General features: G+C 44.7%; 1 protein-coding gene across 4 annotated transcripts in view; it reads right to left on the bottom strand.

Annotated features, from left to right (window-relative positions):
- The window catches only part of PDK3 (pyruvate dehydrogenase kinase 3), a 1369253-nt gene that overhangs the window by 535443 nt on the left and 815050 nt on the right, over positions 1–18760 (bottom strand). For all 4 annotated transcript variants that reach the window (XM_069637291.1, XM_069637294.1, XM_069637292.1 and 1 more), the window contains exon 6: positions 3598–3675. In XM_069637291.1, coding sequence (XP_069493392.1) covers positions 3598–3675 — 78 coding nt within the window. The remainder of the gene's footprint in view (positions 1–3597; positions 3676–18760) is intronic.

Here is an 18760-nt window from a genome sequence, read left to right as displayed (position 1 = left end):
ATTTCAAGCTTTATGGTGGTTAATATCTCGAAATCATGATGAACATAAGCTGGAGAAATGTAAACGTATTGAATATTTGGGTGTCAAATGTTGAACACATACACAGCACAGATAAGTACGATGACACAAGTTTATTAGGTAAACATTGTGATGAATCCCTAAATATCACTTCTCCCCAGGGGGAATCAGCTTCACATGAGGCCAGTGAGGTGAGGCAGCTATTCAACGGTTCCCCCCCGGGGTCAAGGAATAAGATCTAGGAAGAACGTGGTATGAGCATCTCCAGTACACTCCTCATGTCTACACACATACAATGCACCCTAACATAATACCTCATCACCACAAGTATGTGTGTAGGTCAAGAAGTATATCACCTACTAAAATGAGGAAGAGTCCCGATAACCTAAGGGAAACCGATGTGTCCAGGACTGAAACAAAGAGGAGGTGCGGAATCATGGAGAATGCTGCCGAGAACCTAGGTGATCAATTTAGCCCTCTGTGAAGCACTTTTAAAGAAACTGACAAACATTGAACAAGGACGCAGGAGTCAGTCAAGCCATCCCTGGAGGAGCCGGCAGAAAGGCCACAGCTCGGTGTGCGAGATTCGAGGCGCAAAAGACTCAGATGCAGTCAGAGGGTTAGAAGCATCTCTACAAGGTTGAAGCTGTAAGGACCTTGCACTCCGAGTCAGGAGAGAGGACTGAAGAATGCCAGCAGCTGTGGAGCTGCTGAAGAAGGGAAGCCGTGTGTGGAAGCAGCAGAAGACCAGAGTGCAAGTCCCAGGTCAGACCTGAGCCCAACGAGAGGGTCCCTGAAGGTAGGGGAAGCCCCCAGCCAGCTGGTGGGGACACGAGCGGGCCGTATTTCATAAAAGAAAGATACAGAGAAGCCAAGAACAGGGGTGTTAAAGGACCCCCTTTCATAGCAAGAAACATTGGGCAAGATTCTGAGAAGGACTTTCTGATGTGGGGCCATCATAAATCCCCTAATTTTGAAAACCAGAATAAAGAAGACTTTATAAGTAATCTTGTTGGTGTCAGTACTTGGCAGGTAAGTAAACCAAGTCTGGCCACAGAACAGAACAGAGAAACATGGGTCGGGACCTGCACCAAAAGAGAATAAGGAAGCAAGTGCATCTTCCTCGTGGCAGTTCTTGGAAGGTTAGTGAACCAGGCTTTCCTACTAAACAAGCTGGAAATATGGGTTTGGGACTCGCAGCTAAGAAGAAGTAGAGAAGGTTTAAACATCTTCCTCATGGCAGTACTTAGCAGGCCAGTGAACAAAGTGGGCCATAGTGGGGGAAGCCTGGGTCAAGGACCCTATATTTGTGTGAACTGTGTTGCTAAGAAATCTTAAAGTGGAGAGGCCAGAGAAAATGTGTCATTCCCCCTGGTTTTGTGTGGAACTGTGAAAGCCTGAATACAAGGACAAGGGAGCCATTCGCCTTGTTGATAAAACCAGAGGAAATTATCAAGTAAAGAAGCCTTGGTAAGGGAGTCATTCCCCTTAACTAAATGAGTGTCACTGGTCGAACAATACAACCAGGGAAGAGAGTCATTCACCCTGGAGTGGCAAAGAGCCTTTTCTGATATAGAGTGTTACAAGATTGGCAATCCTTTTATGAAATATGTGGACATGGGAGTCATTCCCCCTGGTAAAGAACTTGTAAGGCAAATCACAACCAGAACTGTGATACCTAGTCCAGGAGAAGGGAGTCATTCTCCTGGACCAAGAATGTTGGTGCAACCTTTATTTTAGTTACAAGTGTAAGGAACAGAGATAGGGACTTTGGAACAGGACAGTGGATTTGGACATTGTGCCAACACCCTTAGTATTTTAGTTGAGAGAGGGAAGCCCATCATAGAAGCAGGGATAGATACATTTTCTGTTCCTTTTTACAATAAATTAAACGTCTATAGCAACCACTATGTCACCTGCGTGTCCGTCTGATCCTTCTGCACCCTTACAACTGGTATTCGCAGTCTTAGCCACTCAAAGTACATGAGTTGAAATCTCGCAGGTTAGCAAGCTATGAAGCAGGAGTATGGCACCACTACCTTCTAATTGTTATGGAGGTGGTACAGAAGCAATTCTTAAAAACAGTACTCTACCGCTATAGAACTTTTAGATATGGAGATCTGGAGAGTGGTCTAAGACCCCTATCAGGTAAGCTACAAGTTGCCCTGATTGTTCTCTGGATTGAAATCTGGTCAAATAACAATGCTGTGCTTTGTTTTCACAGTTGATTTTAAGGGACATCCTATTGCCGGAAAACTATGGAGGATCACAATACTTAAGCTATGTTGCAGGGTGTTAAATGATCTGGGTTGTTCTACTGTGTTTACTAATTTCATAAGAGTGTCTACGCCCTGTAAGAAAAAACAGCATCCTAGGCTTTTTATAGAAGGCCGGAACAGAAATTGATGGTGATGGAATGGTTGAAGAAATCTGTGAAAACCTATTTGCCATGTTTGCACCAGCACTTTAGTGTGCAAACTATTTTTCAGATGTTTTTAACATTCGGGATAGAAAGATTTTCATTACTTTGGAAACTACCTTTGGGACCAAAGTGTTAATGTGCAAACTTATCTTTAGAGAATGACCAAAAGGCATTTCTTATTTTGATGTCCTTGGTACCAAATTTCCCCTGCCAAAATGTTGGTTCCCTTGATGTCTGTATACATTTAGATAGTGCAGGGAAGCTTAATTGTATTTCAAGAATGCACATGAGTACAGAGTATGAGGGTGCTTGGAGAGATTTATATTGATTGCAATGTGGATTAGGACACACAAATGGTAAAATTGATGTATGTTTTGGATCAATTTCTTCAATTGGACGTTTGCTATAATTTTATAAAATGTTTGCCATTATTGAGATTAATTGTAATTTAGGAAAATGTGCACATGAAGTCCTGTTTTATTATAGTGTATGTGTTTTATGAATTGCAATTTGAAATAAACAAATAACTACACCATTCCCTGTGTTATATGGCCATAACGTTTCCTTACTAGCCATGTAGAGTTTCAGCAGCGTGACTTTTCTCCAGCACTACTTTGCCAAGAGCTACAGGACTGCAGCAGTTACCTTCACCTCCTGAAGACAATCTCAAACACTTACATACACACACAACTCCCCCGAACAACCCTTTATAGACCATAACATCTGGAGGTACACCATTACTATATCTATCAGGTTTGTGTGGTTTACACAATATTTCTCAATTTCTATGTTTGAGTGAACAATGGCTATCATGGCACTAGCTTACTGAAAATGTGATGGTGTACATAGAATACTTTACGTACCCAAAAAACCTGCTAAGAATATATTGTTTTCTCGTCACTTTCCAAAGATACGTTTTTATGCTCATCCTCAAAAGTATGGCATTTATACATTAGGAAGTAGGACAATAATCCCTGTGTCCAAAATATCAATACCCATTTAGATATAATGTGGTGTTCATATCACCTCCCTGAATTACATAGCTGATCTTTGAATATTTTACTTCAATAGTATATTTTCATTTAAATAGGTTTACCGCTGCAATTAAAAAATCAACGGTTTCTGAACTATTTACAACTGTGTTTCTTCAGTCTTACCATTGAATTCTTCAATTTCCAATTCTGGGGCAACCAAATAGTACTGCTCACACAACATCTTCGCAGTCTCATAAGCATCTGCACACAAGAAATAAAGATAACACATTTAGCAAAGTACAAAACACTTTAATAATGGTTACCACATTCAAACTGATCATGTTTTCAGCCCCAGTGCTGGGATCATTTACAAAAAAGGTTCCAACGTTTGACTTGGGTACCACATAAATTAGCAAAACAACTTGAGGGGGGGGGTGGGTGAGGGTGAACAAACTGAGGGAGAAATATACATAAATAGGCTTTGAAAGCCTAAGGTCACTTAGCCAATATTAGTCCTTCCACAAAATTAAAGTAGTACTGATTTTAAAGAAAGGGTTAATTGATATTCAGGTAGTTGCTATTGCACATTTCAGTTAATATAATGTGTCTCACACCAGTAGCTTAATGTGACCATTTTTTTGGAGTCCCACCCCCATGACTCGTTGTGGTATTTTGCCCCCCACGTTCCCTCCATGCGTTTGCTGTGATGTCATACCGAATGTTAGGGCAGTTTTTCTGGTTTCCTCTGGTGAAGGCTTAGAAAAAGCAACCTGTAATGTTCAGCAGGGTTTACCACAAAGTTTTATCAGACTCTCACCTTGGTAACATGACAGAGCAAACAGGACTTCTGTTGTAATGCCTGATGGGCAGAATAAGGCTCACTCACAGACTAGCTGTGGAGCCACTTGTATGAAACCAGGTATAGGCTTTATTTTACATATGTACACATTTTCAGTTACTGTTACTGGCAGTATATACATAGAACAGGAACTAGGACAGTTCACAAGGAGCGCATCCACTGGCCATCCTCACACACCCCCAGCTCAGGCCGCAACTGACACTCAGAATATTCAATAGCAAAAGATCACCAACATTCTGCTTAGCTGCCAATCACTGCAGCACCAACGTTCCACAGTATACATAGATGGCCAGCAGAACAGGACAAGACCACATTACTGTATCATAACAACTTCACTCTTGGGAGGGGAGCAAGGTGGTCATAAGGTGCAGTTCATCAATCCACAAGTACACAAAATATTGTCTACACAGTGTACTTAATGAAAATAATACTAAAGTAGTTAAGGAATATGGGATACATTACTCACCCTAATCGTATTTCTGATGCCTGTATCTTCTTAGATTCACATGCTATGCATAGACCGACATCTAGTGGAAGCTGCAGAGTATTACAGTTGTTGCTTTCCAAACTCGAAAAGGGACGTCGACAGGGCGGGCCAGTAATACTATTCCTAGTGTGATGTCCACTGTGCCTATGGTCCTTCACGCGTCGAGGTCACTCAGATTGTTTTGTTTCTCACATGAGGTAGCATGAAGTGTAGCGCGAGTACAGGTGTATTAAAGCAGATATGTATCAGATAAAGCTCAGATAAACATCTATGCACCTTCTACTCCAAAGGGAGGAAGGATGGGGCGCATGTGAAACTAAGCAGATACAAGCATCAGAAATACGATTACGGTGAGTAATGTATCCCTTCTGAGGCTTGTGGAATCTGCTTAGATCACATGCTATGCATAGATTAGTGAGCAGTGTTGGGAGAAGATGGTGGGTTGTGAGTAGATCCAGCGGCGAATAGATTTCTGCTTTAGAATGAGTGTCAATACAGTAGTGCTGAGTGAAAGTGTGTACTCAGCTCCATGTAGCTGCTTTGCAAATGGTGTCCAGCGGGACGTTGGCGATAAAAGCAAAGTAGCACCTGTATCCCCTGTGGAGTGAGCTCTTGGTGTGCAAAGCAGTGTTTTGCTTGATAAAGAGTAACAGAGCTGTATGCATCTGACAATCCATCTGGAGATGGCATTTTTGGAACTGTGGTCCCCTTCTCTGCCCTGTGCTACGGAGACAAAAAGTTGGTTTGTCTTCCTAAGCGGTCTGGTCTTGTTTACATAGTAAAGGACCACCCTCCTTTCATCTAGTGTATGGAGTTTTCTCTCAGCTGAGCTTGTTGGGTTCTGAAAGAAGGCTGGTAACTCAATGGATTGGTTTACGTGAAATATGGACATTAATTTAGGTGAAAACCTAGGGTGTGTTCGTAAAACCAATTTGTCCTTGAGGATGACAAAGAATGGGCCTTGCACTAACAATGCTTGAGTTCACCAACTCTTCTTATGGATGTAATAGCCACCAAGAAGGCAGTCTTATATGTGAGGTGATTAAGACTTGACTTATGCATAGGCTCAAAGGGAGGTCCCATGAGCTTTGCAAGTACTACATTTAGATCCTAGCCTGGTGGTTGGTTTGAAATAGGAGGGTGGAGTCTCTTTACTCCCCTCCATAAATGCCTTAATGACAGGAACCTTCCACCATGGTATCTTATTGTGAGAGGTGGTGTAAGCTGATAAACCTCTATAGAGTTAAATACTAACCCCAAGTCTAGCAAGTGGAGCATATAGTGAAGAATGTGGGATGGAGTATATTCTATGGGGTTTATTTGTTTAGACTGGCACCAAATTACAAATCTCCTCCACTTGTCGAAATAACAGTGTCTAGTGTTTGGTTTACATACCTCCTTGTGGATATCCATACACCTTTGTGGTATATTTAGATGTCCAAACACTATGACCTTAGGAGCCACGCTGACAAGTTCATTGAGTGAGGTTGAGGGTGTAATATTATTCACCATGCTTGTTAGGCAAGGTTTGAATGCAGTACCCTCTGGGAACACTACAAACAACTATGTCTACAGGTGTAGGCAACCCAACCTTTGGTATAAGCTTGTACTACACAGTTTTGGTAGCGTGTTGAGCAGCCAGACTTATCTGAAGAGGGTAAATGTGAGCTGTAGTGGAGTTATACAAAGATTCACAGTTATAGGTATTCAAATAAACTCTTACACTCAAGGTTTCTTGCATAAACAGTTAATAATGTATCAGTCAGTTATAAAACATTCATTAGAAGGAGGCAATCATATAGTAACACACAAATATACTTCAATACTGTACACTCTAAGTTTCTGACTCAGATAAGACCCTTTTGGGATGGCCCACAGACACAACCTACATCCACAGGTGACTTTAATAACAAGGGTGCTGGGGACATTAATATCTTACTGTTTGCATTCAGAATACTTTTCATGAGGAGTAAAAGGCAAAGGTTATCAGAACATGAAAGACTACAATTGTTCTTAGACAGTGTAAATACTGAGTTCACCAGACCAGAAGAGTCAATTCAATTCAATAGGCTAGCACAAAGTAAATGGGCTAAAGTCTTGGATATGATAAAGCGGTTCTGGTAAGTAAATGAAAAAGTCTCTGCACAAGTTCTTAGAAGTAGTTTGTAAAAAGAAGAATCATATGTTGGGTCACAAGCTGATTAGGCCTGTGAGTTGCAAAGGTTTCAAGCACTTTCACCGTGAGAGGTAAGTTCTCTCAGTCTTGTTGTGCAGTACCTTACAATGAAGCAAAAGATGCAGCTGATGACTTCTGTTCCTGACAGTTCCTGCAGATCTCACTGTTCCTGGGCCTCAGTCGTGGGAACAACAAGGACGACGTCAGGGGACTCCTGCACTACACTTGGACAGTCAAAAGCTTGCAACTGGCAAACATCAATTTCAGTGGCTGTTTCGCGTTTGAGCTACCGCACTGGTAACAATGCTGGTCCTGGCTATCAAGGTGGACTGTCCTTGCTTCTGAGGTCCCGCACTCAGCTGAGGGGGGTCAGGCTCGGTCGGTCTGACGTCGTCGGAGTCCGGAGGATCTTCCAAACCTTTCGGCCAGCTTACAAGCAACGCACACAATCTTGTGTCGCTCTACAGTTTCCTGCAGCACTCTGAAGAAATGTAACCAGCTTCGAGATGGGTGTCCAAGAGCCTTACTTGGGGAGTTGATTGGTCCTACCAACTCAAAGGGAGAAGTCGTCCTTTGCAGGGCTTCTCTGTCGATGTGAACTTGTCGATTTGGACCTGCAGCAGGGTTTCACTGGGCAAAGCAACTGTCCAGTAGTTGCAGCAGCCGTCCGCTTCAAGCTCTTCTTCGGTTCCTTCGTCCAGTGGCCGACTCTGCCTTCCAATCCAAGAGACTCGCCTTTCATTCAGTTCTCTCCCATTCATTCCAGCCTAGCAGTCAGTCAGCCAGCCAATCACTACAGAGTGCATTTGGATCTCTTAGGAGACTAAGCACAGGGTGTTTCAGGCACCTCCCTCACTTCCTGCCTAACCCAGACACTCTGGAACCAGAGGCTGTCTTCACTCCTGAAGCCTGCCAAAGGCGAACAAAGAGACCAAACCTGGTTTGGAGCACAGAGAAAAACTCTAGAAGGACCTTTCCACAACGACATGGCAAAAAAAGAAGACCAGGAAGTATTTTAGCAACAATGGCTGGGCGCCATCTTGAAAAACATGGCTCCCGCGATTTAACGTTATTGGAGCTACGAATAGTTTGTGGTCGGGAAAAATCATGGTAGTTCATTGTAAAACCACTGCCACTACCCATTCTGAGAGGAAAGGGTAACATTTGACTGTTACATGAGTAACTAGACATAGGGGATACTAAGTAACACCTCCAGCACTCTATTATAAGATAGGGTGTGCTGTGTCTAGAAATGTACAGGGCTAAGTGAAATCAATTCCACTCCACTGTTCTGGGAAACAATAGTTGATCCCAGGGAAGGTATTTAAACCTTGGGAAATCTGAAAGACATCCCTGTGTCACTGCACTGAAGGTGCTTTGTGACACAATTGTAAAAGATGATGCTTATGGAGTTGGTTAGACTCCATAACCAAAGGAAACACAAAGGTAAAACACATATCAAAATACATGAGAGAGTGGGAAAAAGTCACACTCTTTCCAGGTAAAAATAATCAAGTCCTCAAAATCCAGCAAAGTTGCTGGGGGTCTCTAAGGTAGAGGGAATTAGCACATTTTTGAGAATTCTCCCTAACAGTGCTGGGTCAGCAAATTGGTCTGGCACATGAATTTGATGGGATCGCATTTCGCCAGTTTGCGCAGATGTGGATACTATGGTTGTCTTGCCTACATGGGAGCAACTAGGATGATCGTCATCTGTTCTCTGTGAATCTTGTTCACCACCCTGTTCATTAGAGGAGTTGGAGTGAAAAGCGTAGGCAAATTTCCCTGACCAACCCATCCATAGGGCGTTCCCTTTGGACTCTGGTTGGGGAAACCTGGACGCAAAGTCTGCGCATTGCTTGTTTTCCCTTGAAACGAACAAGGCTAGCGTGGGGTAAAATAGTGATCTACGGCGCTTGTGTCGAGTCACCATTTGTGTTCTTCTGGTAGGGGATCTCTGCTTAGCGAGTATGCTAGGGTGTGGAGTTCCCTGGAACATGTTGGGAAGTTAGAAACATCCCCGGTTTCAGTGCCCATTTCCATATTTTCTGTGCTAGCTTGGACAGATTTTGGACAATGTGTGCCCCCCAGAAACATTGCAGTGGTGCTGTCGGTTAGGATCTGTACCAACTGATTTGTCAGCTGTGCTTCGAATGCTTGAAGCACCTTGAAAACCGATAAATTCCAGCAGGTTTATATGGTTCTCGGCAGTTATGTGAGTCCACAGACCATGTGCTTTGAGATGAGGGTGATGTGCCCCCCACGCGGAGTGTGACACATCTGTTGTTAACTACTGCTTGCGCCGCCGGATCGTGGAAGGGTTTTCCCTTTAACAGATTCTCCTTTGCCCACCAGCGAAGGGCTTGTACTAGTGTTGGCAAAAACGACCACTAGATCGTCCGACTGACCGCTTGCCTGAGACCACTGTTTCGCCAACCAATTACCCCTGCATCGGGCGCATGCGCAAACGTGCGTGTGGGATCAGGTAAATGCAGGATGCCATCATGCCGAGAAAACGCATAACTTTGCATACGCTTATCTGGTGACTGGCATCATGAGGTATTTGCAGTAGCATGTTTTGGATTCTTTCCTTTTCTCGTTTATTTAGAAACCCCATTGGATAAGAAGGTTTATTGTTCTTTAAGTGTTTTGCCTGCAATATTGGGGAAACTACCCTGTAATCAGCCAGTCGTCCAGGTAGGGTAACACTGGGATTGCCTCCCTGCGCAGGTGCGCTGCCACCAACGCCAGTACCTTGGTGAATACCCTTGGAGCAGATGCTATTCCAAAGGGTAGCACCTTGAATTGGTAGTGCTGGTTTGCTATCTTGAAAAGCAAGAATCTTCTGTGCACTGGGAACATTGAAATATGAAAATAGGCATCTTTCATATCCAAGGTTGCTGTCATGATCTCTGCTTCCAAAAGGTCAGGGTTTTCCCAACTCCCTTGGAAGCAGATCCATAACCCAGGTTCCGAGTGCCAACCAGTCCCAATTGGGACCTTTTGGACCCAGTCCTGGCGCCAGTGGCACCAGGCTCATAAATATGCTCAGTCCCGGCGCTGGAAGCGCCGGGCTCATAATGCTTGGGTGGACTTACCTTCAGCAGACCATGCTGCTTACTTGCCTGCCAGTTGAGCCTCTAATCCTCTTCTGTTTGGAACTACTTTTCCTGTTGGGTGGGGCTGGAGCCACTCCCTAGATTCAGAACACTGGAACTCTTCTGGAAGGCAGGAACTCTTTTCTTACCAGGAACTCTTTTCTTACTTAGGCGTGGCTGTGGAAGGAGACACCTAAGCACTACAGGAGGCTATTTAAACCACACCCGGTGGATGAATCTTGCTTTGCGTTATTCTGCAACCTCTGCAGCAGAACGCTCATCGTGTCTTCTGCATCCGGTCCTGGGCCTAAGGGAAAAGGCTTACCATCCTGAATCCAGTCTTCAGCAACACCTATAAAGACAAGAAAGAACAGGTTAGCATTCCGGCATCTGAAAGGCAAAGGCTTACCATCCTGAATCCAGTCTTCAGCAACCCCTATAAAGACAAGAAAGAACAGGTTAGCATTCCGGCATCTGAAAGGCAAAGGCTTACCATCCTGAATCCAGTCTTCAGCAACACCTATAAAGACAAGAAAGAACAGGTTAGCATTCCGGCATCTGAAAGGCAAAATCTTACCAACTCTTCGCACGCTCCGGAGGCCTTCGGCGCTGCATCCCGCATCTGAAAGACAAAACAAGGTGCGTTTAAAGACATTGGGGAACTTTAATACTCACGTGCATTTCCTCCTTTCCACATCTAATCCAGTGGGTATTCCGGCACCCTGCAGCCGCTCCGAACTCGTACCTGCAAAATAAAAAGACAGTTAGAGCGCATCGTGAAGCAGGCAACAAGCGCTTACTTACGTGCTTCCAGGCGCTTCTATTCATCACACGGGCTCCATCTTCAACTCACTTCAGCCTGTCATCCGCCATCGCCGGAACCCTGCAAAACAAGAGACATCATTACTAAAGACTTTAAAGACATTTGAATGACTCGAAACTTACCGTTCGTGCAGTAAACGACGGACAGCAGTCCCCTGAAGTCAAGAGGCCTGCGCTACCTATCCAGTGAAGAAACTGGTTACAGCACCCTGCCCCGAGGCAGATGGAGAGCTCGGCATTCACTTACCTAAGGTGAGAGCGTTAACCTTTGGGGGTCTACAGGAGAGGAGAAGAGGAAAGAGATAGGGACACCCCAATAACCCCAGTTCATTAACCCCATATTTTCTATCTGCAGACATCTTACTCTACACGTCAGGCATACAGTGCACAGAGGTCCAGCCCAAAGAGCCAACCGGGTGCTACACATCACCTTTGAAGATACGGTAGTCGCCCAGTCAAGACCGGCGCCTCTGCGAGAATCAGGTGAGCGTTACAGTTGCCATGTAGTCCCACCCCCCTCGCTTTAGCAGTGGGATTACTTCTTGTAGCGTTGTCATGCAGAATTTGTGTGGCTTGACAAATGAGTTTGCAGGGTGCAGGTCTAATAATGGGCGCATTGGTAGATCTTTCCTTGACACAAGGAAGTAGGTTGAGTAGATACCCTTGTTTACCTGGCTCGCCGGGACGATTTAGATGGCATCCTAGAGCAGCAGCGTTACCGATAATGATATATTTTATTTGTATTGCGCTTGTACGCAAGTATTTCAGACCTCTTCTAGAATGATGCGTTGCTCCTCTTTTGTGGTGAATTTGTGACGCCAGGGGTGGTTTGAGGGTTTCTGCAGTAACTCCACTGTTGATAGCACCCACTTGTCCGAGGTGATTCCCTCCCATGCGTGGGTGAAGTGTGTAATGTGCCCTCCTACTGGAGAGGCATGGGAGGGCACCTGAAGTGGGTGGTCATTGTTTTGGAGGTGTTGCTCCACCTCTGGAAGTAGAGGACCTTGCCCGGCCACGAGATCTACACTGGCCTCTTTGGAAACCTTGAAGTCCTTGATTAAAACCCCAGGATGAGCTTTGATTTTGGCTATATCCGGAACCCCTCTGCGAGTTTTGTCCTCAAAAGCAACGAAAATTGTTTCCGCCTCTTTGACCTAATGGTTTATTAATGAGCTGGCCTAAAGACTTAGAGTTTTGTACTCTTCTGTCATGGGTACCAGGCATGTAGTCGGGGCAAGCTGGGTGGAGGCTTGGCAGGCCTGGCATAGGCACACAAAAAAACCCATAGCAGATACCTTCTTTTAATTCTTTCCTGGTGTTTGTAGTAACTTCCTGGTTACCACTTCCTGTTGCTAAACAGGAAGTGCATGAAAGTCCATGAGCTCTCTAGTGTTCGGGTGTGGCTGGCTATATAAACCACACCCTAGATTCTTCCAGTGCTTCGTGTTGCTTTCTGTAAGCTGCATCAGCAACACACTCGCCGTGCTCCTGCCTACCTGCTCTGGATCATCCTGCTTCAGTTTACCTGCTCCGGATCATCCTGCTTACCTGCTCCGGATCATCCTGCTTCTGCTTACCTGCTCCGGATCATCCTCTGTGCTTTCTCCACACCGCAGCTTTCCCTGGACACGAGGTGAAACCTACACCTGCACCTGTAAGCACAAAGAAGAACTTTCATTAGTGCGCTCGCTCCTGTAACGCTGCGCATACTCACCGAATCTTCCCGCTACGCTGGAATCCAGGTCCGTAACCTGAGGGCCCAAATTCCTGCAAAAGAAAGGAGAGACATTACTTACTGCGCTCGCTCCAGTAACGCTGTGCATACTTACCGAAGCCTCTGTGCATACTTACCAGACCTCCGAGGCTCTCCAGGAGCGTTGAACACCGGCTCGTGGCGCAAGCACTCCATAATCCACTCCTGCAAAGGAAAGGAGAGACATTCCATGGTGCGCTCGAACCTATAACGCTGCGCACATCTACCGGTGGTTCTGAGTTCTACACGCAGCGCTACTCACCCAAGATACCTTTGGCAAAATAAAGACAATTCGGACAATAACGGACTCTCAAAATTCACTGTGCAACGTTCGCCGTGTGGAAAGGACTTTCTTGCTAGTGAAGGAACTAGCACATGAACACTCTGCCTCGCTATGAAGACATATAACAGCGTGGGGCATCAGAACCAGGCCAACAGATATTGGCATCATCCCTAAGAGTGTAGGGCTGTGTACCTCCCATAGAATCGCACCCCTGCGAATGCAGGATGGAGTGCACACCCCACTAAAAACCAAGGTAAGCCCTTAGGAGACATCACAGCACATAGTAGAGAGAAGGGAAGGGGCCCAGGGTAATCCGGTGAAACCAGGTCTGAGTGTTGAGTGTGCATCTTATATTTGACAGGTGTTCCTCCGGATGAAACAGGGTAAGTGAGAACTCGGGGTCAAAGGAGGCTCATCCATCGCTCCTGCAGAGACACAGGTGAGTGTGACATCTTCCTTAGCACTCTTTAACGCATCCTCAACCACTTTGCCGAACATGACATTAGGTTCGATAGGCATATTGAGGAGCGTAGCCTGCGTCTCCAATTTAAACCCCAATTGGCGTAGCCGTGCATGCAGTTTTATAATCGTCCCATCCATGATGATCCTATCAGCGCTGTCTGCTGCATCGAATTTTAGGATGCAGTTATACACCGTCTTTCCTTCCACTACTGCGAGAGATAGTTGGGACTTTATACGTTCTGGGCCTGAGGCCATTAAAGTTGCAATCTCATCCCACTTGTGGCATGTTGGCAATCCTGGTTTGAAAAGCCGCTGATGTGGCCACTTTCCTCCCGAGAGTGTAAAGCGTCTTGCTCTCTTTATCGTGGGCTACTGAGGGTATTTCGTTTTTGTTTTTTAAGCAACTTAAGCAACTGTGACATAAAAGAACAGTACTCCAGATGTGAAGTAGTCAAAGGATGATGAGGGTTGTAAAGAAAGTCTGTGGGAGTGTCTTATGAAGCAATGCTACGTTTGTCCTGCATCCAGTGCCATATTATACGGCAGCTTGGGACCCAGGTTTGATACTCTTCCTCTTCTTGAGAGCCTATCACCGCTATCCAAAGCACACTGCCCTTGTGCAAGCAAACGCCACCAACACCTGTCCTAAATGAACAAACCTTTCCCGTCTTTTGATAAAACGAACACTCGCTAGCGCGTCACATAGCCTATTTGTTGTCATGCGTTTAAATGAGTAAGTAGCAGACCACATGATAGAAATGTCTAGCATTAAGGAGGAATTCCTGAATTTGTTTGATGGTATACACAGTGGGCAAAGCTCCTATCGGTTGGCACTCAGCGTAGCTATAATCCTCATGAAAGAAAACAAGATTACTCCATATCAGACAGCACCATGCATCACTCCTGCCATTTCAATTGTCCATCTAACACATTCCACAAGTCGTAATCTTGGGCCACTTAAAAGTGGGTAAAAAAAATGTAAAGAAAAAAAATAAAACACACGAGAAAGACTACAATGAGTCCCTGATAGCACATCACAGATTGATTATTGCAAGAGCAAGGTATATGGACTCCTCCTGTGCCATACAGTGTAAGGTTAGAGATCTTGGATTACATCCTGTGTGCATATGTATGTGTTTTGATTTACTTCGCCTTGACCCTGGGTGACAGACATTGGGGTGATCATAGAGGCTGGGTGCCAACCGAGCTAGTGGATGCTCGACTGGGAGGCAGCAAAAGAGGGCTCCCCAGAAAATCCTCTCTGCATCCTCTGGGTAGGTCAGCAGATCATCCTATAAAAATCGATAACCCATTGATGACTATTAAGGGAATCATCCACCAGCTTGTGGAGAAAAGTCCTGTCCGCTTCGGCCCAAAAGAAGTTGTCTCTCCCTGTTAATCAGATCCTATTGACTAGTATGGGAGTAGGCATCTGCCCTTTAAGAGATCCAAGATCAAGGGCTCAGAAACCAGAAGAAGCTCTAGCGAGTCAATGTTACCTTTGGCAGATGTACTGACTAAATCTGAGGCATCAGTGATTTTGATAAATGTTTTCCCCTGGGAGGGTCGCTGGAGACAGCTGAAATTGAAAGGGGAGACTTTGATGCACTCATTTCTTTGGTAATAGAAATCAAGTAGAATGATGACAAAAATAGCATGGTCCTCCTGAACGGCGCAGATACACTCTTACCACAAAGATTAGGAGCATATTCAACCTGGTCTGAGGGACTCGTGCGGATACAGTTTTATACTCCCACTGTTCTCCTACTGCCGCTACCATTGTGGGAGTTAAAAAGTGGCAACTTGAACCAACGATAGTTGTTCATTAGAGCAAGAATTTCCTGGCTCAGCAGGGGTTTCGGACTCCTGTTTCACACATTGGTAAAGTAGAGGGACTCAGAGAGAAGCTTGTAGCTTCAGCACATCTCTAAGGGGGATAAAAGGTTTGCACTCGCATGGTCCTTGCCTTATTGGGATCCAAGATGGTGGCAGTCCTTGATAAAACCTCTGCCCCTTTCAAAATAATTAGTCAACTTTGACATTTTTTGTGTCGATTATGTTCTGAAAATCAATGCCTCGAAATGTATAAAATCAAGGTAATGGTTAGGAAGACCAACATTCAATTGAAATTCCAATTAAACTATTAGAACATTGAAAAAGTCCACACCAACGATTGACTAGAGGTAGTCTTCAGGTAGTATTGTTGTTCTTTGTAGGTATCTTGGCTAATCCTCATTTATGACAGCCATTATCAGTGTAGGATGCCTAAGAAGTGTCCCAAGAAATGTATGCTTGTAAAGTTTGGGGTTTAAACAGTAACAACTATCTAAGTCGGGGAGAACACATTTTAGTGAACAGCTTCTAGGGGTACCAAAATCCACTAACAATTTAATTGTGCACTGTGATGAATCCAGTGGGGTCATCACCTGTTCTCTGCCTGTGACCTCCCATGTGTCCATGGGACAGCAGCCGCTACCTGATCCGGATCCTGGGGGTGGTATCGTGAGAGAGGATCACATGGGAGCAGGCAACTACCGGGGGGATGTCATGTCATGGCTTCATTGGATGAGGCACGGTATCCCACTTTTACCCATGAGGAAGAAACCCTAATGCCCAGCACCGTAATGGCATATTTCCATGTGTTTGTTTCCCCTTGTAGAGGAAATAAGTAGACCTTTCTCCAATACCCTTTGGGCCAAACTTCCAACCATGAACTGAAGAGTAAAAGCTCCAAGAGAAGCTTTTTCAGTTCTAGGTTTTCCTTCATGTAGAACTGATACTCGATATAAAATCATCAAGAAGGGCTCTCCATGAATTGTGCATCAAAAACCATCAATGGACTTCAACTCCCACAACTACGTACGTATTTAGACGAGGAGGATGAAGGAGTTGATGTAAAGCAACAGGAACGTCAAGTCTAATGAACGTGCTAGTTTTGTATGGAAACACCTGTGTGCAGGATTGGTCACTGAACAGAGAAGGGGCTCAGGAGAAGAGTTTGCATCTCTGTGGAAGGCAGACAGAAGCTGGAGGCACGAGCTGGCGTGTAGAAGCTGAAGTCATGAAACGGTGTGCGGAAGCTGGAGGTGAGAGCCGGTGTGGCTGAGCAGAGAAGCTTGGCAGCTAAGAAGGAAAGTAACGTGGTGTGAGCGAGGCGTGCCGTCAAAACACCAGGAACCGCAAGAGGATTCCTGGTTGTCCAGCAGTCAACAGGAGCGCTGTCCTTACCGGGAGCCAAGAAGAAACCAGCAAGCAGGAGCAGATCCAGAGGAGAGCCTGGAGAGCAGTCAGAGCTTCCCGGAGTAGGAAGGAAGCAGCGAAGAAACGCTTTGCATGCTGGTGCAAGCCCGAAAACACTTCAGAGAACCGGCGAGTCTGTCAGAGCAGAGAGAGGACCACAGAGCGTTTCGGCGACTGCACCAAAGGGAATTTGAACATTGTGAACTCACGGAAAGTGAATTAATCAGAAAATTGCTTGTGAACTAAAAAGGCAGAGTGCCAAATTAAACCCCAATAAGTGAATGCAGATGTGGGGGAAAGCATACGAGAACTGTGAAAGCAAGTAGATATAACAAATCAAGAAAGACATATGCTACTTGAAAGTAAAAAGGGACTGTAAAATACAAGAAGTCCTGGAAAGCATACTCCAGGCAATTAAAGTAGTAGAAGAGAGGTCCTGGCAGGGGAGTACACAAGGCAACCGAAAGTGCATGAAGAGTCCTGACAGGGGAGTATACCAGGAAAGTTGCAAAACTTACAAGGAGTGTCAAGCAGAAACAGTGTTGGTTAAACAAAGCAGTAACTTGTGTTGAAAGAATTAACTTTTGTTGAAGAAGAATCTACAAGGCTGAAAAGTAGTTTTTCTAATAGGATTGTTGTGGGCTACATAAAGACACCAAGAACTGTGAGACCGAGAGACATTTGTGATACCAGTAAAGAATCCAAGAGAAGGGAATCGCCCTCTGTAACTAAAGTTTTTCCTATTTTTGGAGAACATTTACAATGCAGCTATTATACTTTTATTTAAGAACACTTTTTGCAAATACTAGTTTATAGACATTTCCCGTGTCACTCTTATTTTGTTTTAGTGTGAGGGTCAGGATAGAACGTTTGGCTTTTGATTTATGACATCCTGACTAAGACAGATCCTTAGAGTTTGGTTCTTAGGTAGGGGAAATCCTCTTTAAAATAGGGTCCGAGAGTCATTTTCCCAACCCTTTTAAGTTAAATAAAAGTCTATAACCAAAAACATGTCAACTTGGTGTCCGGCTTTCATTTCTGACCCCTTGCATTATCTAGTGCAGTCAAGGGTACCACTTGCCTCCACAAGCTAGAGAATGATGGACTTGGGGGCAAAATGGGGATGAAACCCACGGATACCATCCCTTCGTATCCGTCGAATGGAAGGTCACAGGACAGACACCCGTTATTAGGTTAAATAGTGTGAAAGTCCCTCTTGCCAGTCTTAAAGTCCTAGAAAGAAAAACAGAGACACATTCAGCTTTGTACACAAGGTATTTTTAAAACCTCCAATGTTACTGTTGCCGCAGATCATGTAGTAGAGAATAACTCATTTTAAAGGCAAAGCCAAATTGCCCCAGAGCCTCGAGTTGCCAAGCAAGATACAATGTTGGACCTTCATTGTTTTCAGGCAGCACTTACACAAGCAAAGGATACAATCTTACAAAACATTGCCTACCAGCAGAGCTTTCACACTCGTGGATGATGCAAAGTTGCAATTTTGTTGAAGACAAGTATTTTCTTCACACTCCGAAGGATAACAGAGATTCTATAAGGATTTACGAGTATCACTTTCACATGCTGAGGAAGCAGGGGTACAGTGTCCTTCTAAGATATGTCAAAGCATCATGAAAAGCATCATGAAGTAGATGCAGACAACAGAATTCAACTTGCAACTATACACTTTTTTTAAAAAAATGTTTTCGTTTTTATTTATAAGCAGAGGTTTACAGCACACACACTTGTCAGAGCCCAATGCCTAGTCAACTCATCAACAGGACCTGTTTTAGATAAGAGCAAGTAGTACATTACAGACAGCGTAAGCATCCACTTTTGAAACACAATGACATGTCAAACCCCATTTATGTGGTCGCAGGGGAATTAGAGCCAGATGTGCTCTCAGCTTGATTGGCAAGGTAGGTATTAAAGGCGGACCATATGTTCCTAGGGCGAGAGTGCGCGAGAGCAACGTAAGGTATTCTTCTTCACAGGTTTGGGACCAGGTGAGTACGTTAAGCCACTTGTGAAAAGTTGGTGGGGAGGGGCTCTTCCAGTTCTGGAGCACACGTTTCTTGGCGACCATCCAGCTAATGTTTAAAAATCTAGCCATTCGTCTGGTGTCATCAGAACTCCACACACCAAACCGAATTCCCAGCGGGCTACGGT

Source organism: Ambystoma mexicanum, chromosome 7p, assembly GCF_040938575.1.
Source record: "Ambystoma mexicanum isolate Mex_15411 chromosome 7p, UKY_AmexF1_1, whole genome shotgun sequence".
NCBI lineage: Eukaryota > Metazoa > Chordata > Amphibia > Caudata > Ambystomatidae > Ambystoma > Ambystoma mexicanum.
The sequence above is the reverse complement of the archived record's forward strand: the minus strand, read 5'-3'. Positions and strand labels throughout refer to the sequence as shown.